Source organism: Sycon ciliatum, chromosome 13, assembly GCF_964019385.1.
Source record: "Sycon ciliatum chromosome 13, ocSycCili1.1, whole genome shotgun sequence".
In the NCBI taxonomy this organism is placed as follows: domain Eukaryota; kingdom Metazoa; phylum Porifera; class Calcarea; order Leucosolenida; family Sycettidae; genus Sycon; species Sycon ciliatum.
In genome coordinates this window covers 9,130,509-9,139,238 of record NC_088655.1, presented here as the reverse complement: position 1 = coordinate 9,139,238, position 8,730 = coordinate 9,130,509, and the positions used below count along the sequence as shown (strand labels likewise).

Below are 8,730 nucleotides of genomic sequence, written 5' to 3'. Positions count from 1 at the left end.
ATCTACCTGTCCTTAAGGCCTTGTGTACCGCTCAGCATCTGCTGCACTGCGCTCGGCAGCCCATCTCGAGAGCCAGCGAAACTAGCCAGCTAGCTACCTGTCTTAGCCGACAGCCGCCCTTGTTGCGCCAAGGCAAGGGCCACGCCGCACGCGGGGACGAAGCCTCGCGGACCCATTCTTCCTCTGCAGAGTAGACGTCTACTATGATCAGATGATCACGATGACCTTTGCGACCCACGTCCACTGCGTCAGCAGAGGCGTGTGGCGAAAACCGGTTAGTCCAGAGGTTGTTGTTGTTGTTGTTGTTGCTTGTTTCACTACACCTCCAACCCGTAACACTCGAACAGTCCTCCACTACATGTACACCATGCATGCACGCACACTCCGCTACACCATGCATGCACGCACACTCCGCTACACCATGCATGCACGCACAACGACAGTTTCCCAATTTTCACCCAGGAGGGCATGCATCATCAGGTTCCCTGGAAGTTTGTTGTTGCAGTGTTTATTTGAATTACTCTAGTACATGCAGTCGTCGCCAAAAAAATCCGGCCAATGCTATGATCATGATGATAGGTCAGGTACCGGTAAGCTGTACTGCCACTGCCACTGCCTAGTGCACAGTCTGGCAGTAGATTCTACACGCCAGGCCAGGCTCCATAGACTGAGGCATAGTTACGGGGGGGGGGGGGGGAGGGGACTGTACACTAGTGCTCCACCCGACTGCAGTGCGGCAGATAGTGCAGTGCGGCAGATAGTGCAGTGCGGCAGATAGTGCAGTGCGGCAGATAGTGCAGTGCAGGCTGTTCAGTACTGTGCATACTGGAGCTGTACTAGGGACCGGCGGATTCTGCTGGAAAAGGTGGCAGGTTCTGCTCGAAAAGCAGTGAAATTGGCAGAACCATACAAACCTTATGGCGGGCAATTCCTCGAATTCTGCTCCATTTCTGTATCCACATACCAAACATGCATGAAACCAGAAAAAGTACCGAATTCTGCCAATTTTTCTGCCGGCAGAATCCGCCGGACCCTTAGCTATACTACTGATAGCTAAAAAATGCATGCATGCCATGCCACCATCAACGATGAAGTCGCGTACCATACCACTGGCTGTATCCATGGCATTGGCCGGATGTTTTTGGCGACGACTGTGTACTTTCTTTTCAAACGGGCAAGCCTGCCCAAGCAGACCGGAATGTGAATACCAGAGGGCTTGACTTGCCCCGAGTTACAGAGCACGCAATGCCATTGAGCCGCATAATACGGCGGCCGGCGGTCAGTGGAGGTGGAGTTGCCATGGTGACTGGGTTCCATTTTTTCAGCAAATCTGTTTCACGTCTGTCACATGACCATACAGGACAGCCATGTTGGTTCCAACTCCACTGAATCCCCCCCCCCCCCCCCCCCACCCCACCCCCCCGCACCGATAGATCACATGAGGTCGGCCATGTTGGTTCCAACTCCACTCAACTCTACCCCCCCCCCCTCCCCCCCCCCCCCTCCCCGCATCAGTAGGTGACATGAGGTCAGCCTTGTCGGTTCCAACTCCAGTCAATCCCTGCATCAGTGGAACGACGGGCAGCCAATGTTGGTTCAATGGGCACATTCTGCAATGGGCACATCCTGCATCTGTCTTGCACGTTCACTTTCTAGTTTCTACACAGGTGCAGTCGGGTGAGGAAGATGCAGGGGTGTTGGAAGATGCAGGGTGCGTTGGAAGATGCAGGGGTGTTGGAAGATGCAGGGGGCGTTGGAAGATGCAGGGGGCGTTGGAAGCTATTTTAAGGTGGTAGGGCCAACCATCTGAAGTTCTGAGGGGGGGGGGGGCTCTCCTGAAAAATTCGGAAATGTGGAGCCTAAATCAATGCAGTTTTTATTGATTCACAGGGTGGCCGGGGCACGAAAGCGGTACGGGAAATACCGTAGTGATCGTAGCGTGTTCGACGGCCCTGCGATATGGAGCAGCTAGCTCTAGTCGCACACGAGAATGGTTGACTGGTGGGCTACATGTATGTGCTTCATGTATGTGCTTCCAAGTTAAACTGTTCCGCTTGGAAGTGACCGCCCAGCACCCACGAAGTCATCGGGACAGTAGTGTGTTGGATGCGTGGGCATGCATCAAGTCTTGGAGGCCTAGACACATCAATGCATGCTGCGCTGAACCTGAAAAACGAGTTGAGCCAAGTGAAAACAGCGTGGAAGATAACAATGCGACTACTCGTACGTGACGCATAATTTGTGTCACTTGACATTCTCATGTCAATAAAATTGCTGGCCGGCAATGTGTGTCAATGCGTTGCAGTCACGGTCCAAGCCATCATATAGCTAGTGGGGGCATGTGTGTGCACGTGCCCATACATGTAGCTTGAGACCTTTTTTTGTTTTTTGATTTTACTAGAGCCAAGTAAACCCGTCATGTGTGAGCCATGAATAAGGGGAGTGGTGGAGTAGTCTGGGATGATCTGCGGACCTTGGGTCTCGGCTTCATCACAACCAGGCGCGCCTCCATTTTAGGCTCCAAGTAGTGCTCAACCAATCGGTGTATCCCAGAGTGACTTCCACGCAGTAGGAGTAGGGATCCAGAATGTGGCCAGCAACGCGGATTCTCAGAAACAAAAACCTGCACTGCTGTAACCTAGGCAGAGAAAGTGACGAATGGTGTGCTGATTGGATGGAAAGAGAGTGCTGTCACGTTAACATGACAACAAACTGCCAAGTGCTGGGGGTGTGTGTGCGTGAGTCCGTGGGAGGTACGTCACACCAACGTTCTACTTGAGAAGAAGATTTCAACCTCGTGGTTCACAATCCTCGACTTCTTTCTCATGTTTACTGCTGCTATTGCAGGTGGTGGTGGTGGTGGTCGCTCTTTGGATAAAGGTGTTCGAGGCAACAGCGCTATTTCAAAAGGTAAGAACACTCTCTCTCTCTCTCTTGTTTCCTTCTTGTACCGTTTGCAGTTTACCTGCTGAGCATACGTCTTGGTGTTGTTGTGTGAGTCACCTTCAATGCACGCAAGAACGGCTGCGTGCGTACAGTAGCATTTTGCCTGGTACTGTTGAAGTAAATGCCCGTCCGTATCTTTGCTACGTGCGGGTGGATTTTCAATCGGGTGATGTCATCTGATACGAACATGTTCTGGCTACAAGAATCTGTTGAAAAGTCAAACTGCACAAAAATCGGGATAATGTCCCTTTTCGCGTGCTCTGGCTCCGTTGTTGAGACCCCTGCGGTGTTCCTCTCAATACAAGCTGGACGCCCGGCAGCGGTCTGGTTCTGAGTTGATCATGCATCGTTGCAGCGGATTTACAAAGCATCGGGAGCGCTGCTATGGTGTTGGTACAGAAGTGTGAGGTGTACATGTAGTGTATCTGCAGTGCATGGCAGTGTGTGCGTACCAGTCCGCGGCGTGCCTAAGCGTAATGCCGCTCGATGATCGCACTCGGTCACGTATGAATGAACGGGCAGAATTCCTCTTTCCTGCCCGGCGTTAGCGCGGAATATTTGTTTTGTCAATCGTGTCCTTAGCACGGTGCAGACTGGCTATTGTCATTCTTTGTTAGAGCCGCTGTGCAATAGTAGTGTGGCTGTTATGCAGGCTGGTCCTGCTGCTCGTACTCTACAAAAAATGTATCGAGCTCTTTCGAAAGCTTTCAACACGTGGTTCGGACTAGGTACTTCAGCTACAGTGCTAAATATTGCGACAGAGCTTTCGGCCATATTTTCAATTCATTGCATTCCCAACTCATCACAACCACGCGCTCTTCAGCCGAACCATACAGACACCAGCAAGGACACTTCCGTTGAGAGATGATATTGCCCCACGGATATTGCCCCACGGATATTGCCCCACGGAAGTGTCCTTGCTGGTGTCTGTATGGTTCGGCTGAAGAGCGCGTGGTTGTGATGAGTTGGGAATGCAACGAATAGCTACAGTGCTGCTCAATGTAATGCAGTAGCCTCGCTCCAGTTGCTCGTTTCTCAGCCCGGTGACGCGGTTCGCAGGTCTAGGGCCGCAACGCCCGGCACGTACTTCAGTGGATTTCACTGAGCGACACTGCAGTCAACTGAAGTGTACGTGCACTGGGATGGCCAGGCCTTAGGTTCTATGTGGATTACAGTGTATCGCGGACAGCTTCGAGACCGCAGTGATGCCAGATCTGTCAAAAAGGTGTTGACGCCTTGTCACGTAGCCAGCAATCGAATGTCATCATGTACATTTTTTAATCAACATACTTTTGCGAGAGCAATAACGAATGCGTGTGCTAACAATAAACTTGCAAATGAAAAAATGAAAAAAAAACAAAAGAAAGAAAGAAAGAAGGACAAAGTGATAACACATAACAGCAGTACATTTCACCTAGAACATTATCGGCCAAGCTTGGCCGCACCAAACACGACACGTTACTTGAACAATTTCAACCCAATTATACTATCTAGGTGAAATGTACTGCTGTTATGTGTTATCACTTTGTCCTTCGTTCTTTCTCTTGTTTATACTTTTGCGAATCGAACTTTTTTCAGCATCACTTTTCAACGAGGACGAAGCAAAGTCGGCCGAACAAAGCCTAGAGGAAGAGAATCATCCTCTCCGCTTCACCATCACGATACTGACATAGGTATGAGACGAAAGAACTAAAATATCCGCAAAGAAAACTGTGCGCCAACCGCCGCACTGACTTTGGTGCATGTATGTCAGTTAACTGTTCTGTTTACAACAGACAAACACACTAGTGTTCTGTCAGAACGTAGCCGCTCCACACGCCAGCTAGGTATCCGTTCACAACATACCATTGGCCTGTGTGCTGCTGGTCTTTTTCGTCAAACTGTAGTTCAAGCAAGATAATAAGATATGGCATCATCAGCGTGGAGGGTACTTCAGATGTGCATGATCCTTCGAGCTGCCTTTGCCGGAGTTGTAATGGTGCATGGCGCGCACATCTGTGATGAGATGAATACCCATACCATTGAGGATGCAAATGGCAACAACTGTACCGATCCGTTTATACTGCCACCAGTGACAGGTCAGTATTGAGTTCATCTTTCTGTCTCTCTCTGTCTCTCTCTGTCTCTGTCTCTGTCTCTCTCTGTCTCTGTCTCTGTCTCTCTCTCTCTCTCTCTCTCTCTCTCTCCCCATCTCTCTCTCTCTCTATCTCTCTCTCTCTCTCTCTCTCTCTCTCTCTCTCTCTCTCTCTCTCTCTCTCTCTGTCTCTGTCTCTGTCTCTGTCTCTGTCTTTGTCTCTGTCTCTGTCTCTGTCTCTCTCTGCCTATGTCTCTGTCTCTCTCTGCCTATGTCTCTGTCTCTCTCTGTCTCTGTCTCTCTCTGCCTCTGTCTCTTGACCCTGTCTCTCTCTGCCTCTGTCTCTGTCGCTCCCTGTCTCTCTCTCTGTCTCTGTCTCTCTCTTTCTCTCTCCCTCCCTCTGTCTGTGTGTGTGTGTGTGTCTCTCTCTCTCTCTCTCTCTCTCTCTCTCTCTCTCTCTCTCTCTCTCTCTCTCTCTCTCTCTCCTTCTCTGTCTCTCCCTCTCTGTCTCTCTCTGTCTCTCTCTCTGTCTCTGTCTCTGTCTCTCTTTCTGTATCTGTCTCTCTCTCTCTCTGTCTGTCTGTTCCTCTCTCTCTCTTTCTCTCTTCTCTCTCTCTCTCTCTCTCTCTCTCTCTCTCTCTCTCTCTCTCTCTCTCTCTCTCTCTCTCTCTCTCTCTCTCTCTCTCTCTCTCTCTGTCTCTCTCTGTCTCTCTCTGTCTCTCTCTCTGTCTCTCTCTGTCTCTCTCTGTGTGTCTCTCTCTGTCTCTCTCTCCGTCTCTCTCTCTCCCATGCACACATACACATGCACGCGAGCGAGCGCACACACACACACACATGCGCGCACACACACACGCACACACGCGCACATGCACACACACAGACACACACACACACACGCACACACACAAACACATACACACACACACACAAACGCATCCTCTCCATCGCATAATATCACAGCAGCTCATTACCAATCTTCTGTAGGTCATCGTCATAACAAATTAGCCTTTTTGAATGTTCCACTGCTGTACTGTGCCATGGTCATATGCAGTGCGTGGACCAGACGGAGTGATAAACGGCAGAACCAGTAGCATCCATCTTCCTGTCGGTCAGAATCTCTCCGTGAATGTCACAGCAAGCCAGTCGCTGTCCAGTGCTATACATCAACATGTAGGAGTGGACTGCATGGTGTACGCCACCGTGGGACTGGCCGGACAGAACAATGTCACGCGGTGAGTAGAGATTATTTGTATTCCGTATTTCATATCAGAATAGAACTCACTTCACTAGTCTTCTCGTGTTCACTGCTCTCACCTGCCAGAGGACATCTTTCTGACCAAATTCTTACTGAACAGTTGCTTTCACTAGTTGAGGGAATGGGAAAGGGAAAAGTCTGAAGAAAGAAATTGATTGACACCACCAGGACTCGAACCAGGGACCAGCCCCGGGTCCCTCACCAATGAGGATACTTCTGTGAAAATAAGCACGTGTGTCTGGGGATGAGGTTGCAGTGTAACTCCACTAGCATGCCCTGTACAAGTTAATTCAGCACGGTTTTGGCCGGAAGATTGCTTAAGGTGGCTCGCGCCTATTTCTAAACTCATTGTGTTACCTCACAACAGATACCCTGTGTTTGTGGCAGGGAAAGTTGAAACTGACCCATACTGATATGCGTGAGCTGGACCCTTCGAAACTGGAGTGCGCTACAAGCTTGCTACGCAGCTCCGTATGCGCTTTTCTTGAACGTAGGATGCGCGAGAATCTGCGCAGAAGACGAGTTTAGAAATGGGCGTGAGCCACCTTAAATGATGCTGTTATTCCTAGCCCACACTGGGACGACATTGCAGCCGACATGGACTCATACGTAAAATCCTCGTGATCGGGGCGAAAATCGCCTGGTGTGGACGGTGTTGTCGTACAGGTTTAGGACAACTGATTTGATCTGCGACGAGTTTCTTGTCATACGAGTGTTCGGCCAAGTATCGACTGGTCAATATTTGGCTGAAAAATGTGAAAATTCGGCCAATTTTTAGTGCTTGCGTGTGGCGGAGCGGGCCTCGTTTCCCCCGCTGTCACCAGGGCATGGGATTATATGCAGGGGAAAAGATGTGCGGGGAACCATCTAATATAGGGCTCCCCTTCGTAATACGAAGTCTACAAGGAAACGTGATCATCATGGCACTCCTATAAGCTCAATGTGCGAGACTATTGTTAGAACTACCAGCACCCCACACAGACACCTGGGCATGGTCGTCTGGGGCCGTGTTGTACAGTGCATTGCTGATCATCCCAGCGTACTCGCATGCATTACGCGTGCATTTCACATTATTTTGGCAATGCTCTGGGCTCAGTTATTTCAAGCCATCAGTATACATGAAATGTGTACTCTTCCTTGTTGAAAACTCCTGTCCTTGCAGCTATTGTGAGCGGCTTGCAGACACCGCCCAGCTGGTATTTCCCGACCCAGCGACCCGTCCCTACTTCATACACCTAGGCCTGTACATGGAGCAGAACAACACGTGCCGGGCACTCAAGCACATCACAGTGACCATGGAGACTGCCGTCTCGACCAGCACACCGACCACCCGCAGCAGCAACAGCCCTGGTGGGCCAAGCAGTTCTGCCAAGCCAGCTCTGTCTCCCTCATGTATCGTGTGTCCTCCGCTTCTTGCTGTTCTTATGCTGCTAGCGTGAAAAATTACGTGCGTGTGTATGTGTGTGGTGTGATGTGTGTGTGAAAAAAAATGTAAAAGACCAAAAAGTAGGGATTCACTGGCCAGAAAAAGCCACTTCATAGCTATGTGGTGTAGACCAGGCTGAATAGTGGCGGTCAATTCTTCAGCCTTGCAAGCTGTTGAGTGGTGCAATCCCAGCACAAGCTGCTATGGCTTCTGCTGTAGCATCGCTATCATCGCCTCTGGCGATGGGCGTCCAATGGTCCAATGGTGTGTATGTGTGTGTGTATGTTTGTGTATGTGTGTGTGTGTGTGTGTGTGTGTGTGTGTGTGTGTGTGTGTGTGTGTGTGTGTGTGTGTGTGTGTGTGTGTGTGTGTGTGTGTGTGTGTGTGTGTGTGTGTGTGTGTGTGTGTGTGTGTGTGTGTGTGTGTGTGTGTGTGTGTGTGTGTGTGTGTGTGTGTGTGTGTGTGTGTGTGTGTGTGTGTGTGTGTGTGTGTGTGTGTGTGTGTGTGTGTGTGTGTGTGTGTGTGTGTGTGTGTGTGTGTGTGTGTGTGTGTGTGTGTGTGTGTGTGTGTGTGTGTGTGTGTGTGTGTGTGTGTGTGTGTGTGTGTGTGTGTGTGTGTGTGTGTGTGTGTGTGTGTGTGTGTGTGTGTGTGTGTGTGTGTGTGTGTGTGTGTGTGTGTGTGTGTGTGTGTGTGTGTGTGGTACATGGTGTGTGTGTGTGTGTGTGTGTGTGTGTGTGTGTGTGTGTGTGTGTGTGTGTGTGTGTGTGTGTGTGTGTGTGTGAGAGAGAGAGAGAGAGAGAGAGAGAGAGAGAGAGAGAGAGAGAGAGAGAGAGAGAGAGAGAGAGAGAGAGAGAGAGAGAGAGAGAGAGAGAGAGAGAGAGAGAGAGAGAGAGAGAGAGAGAGAGAGAGAGAGAGCGAGGCAAGTGAGAGCTTGGCTCAGTTTATATCATGGCGGTACCAGCCAAAGTCCAACCTGTGCATCACTGATCACAGTTGAGATCTTACTAGTATTGTGTTGATGAACGGAGT

At 50.2% G+C, this 8,730-nt stretch overlaps 1 protein-coding gene across 1 annotated transcript; it reads left to right on the top strand.

Moving 5' to 3' along the window:
- The first annotated feature begins 2,854 nt into the window (after positions 1–2,854).
- On the top strand, positions 2,855–8,091 carry LOC135829652 (uncharacterized). Its single transcript, XM_065342045.1, has 4 exons — positions 2,855–2,910; positions 4,833–5,024; positions 6,072–6,252; positions 7,438–8,091. Exons 2-4 carry the CDS (start codon positions 4,853–4,855, stop codon positions 7,712–7,714), a joined length of 630 nt encoding a protein of 209 aa, XP_065198117.1. The 5' UTR covers positions 2,855–2,910; positions 4,833–4,852; the 3' UTR covers positions 7,715–8,091.
- Positions 8,092–8,730: the final 639 nt, after the last annotated feature.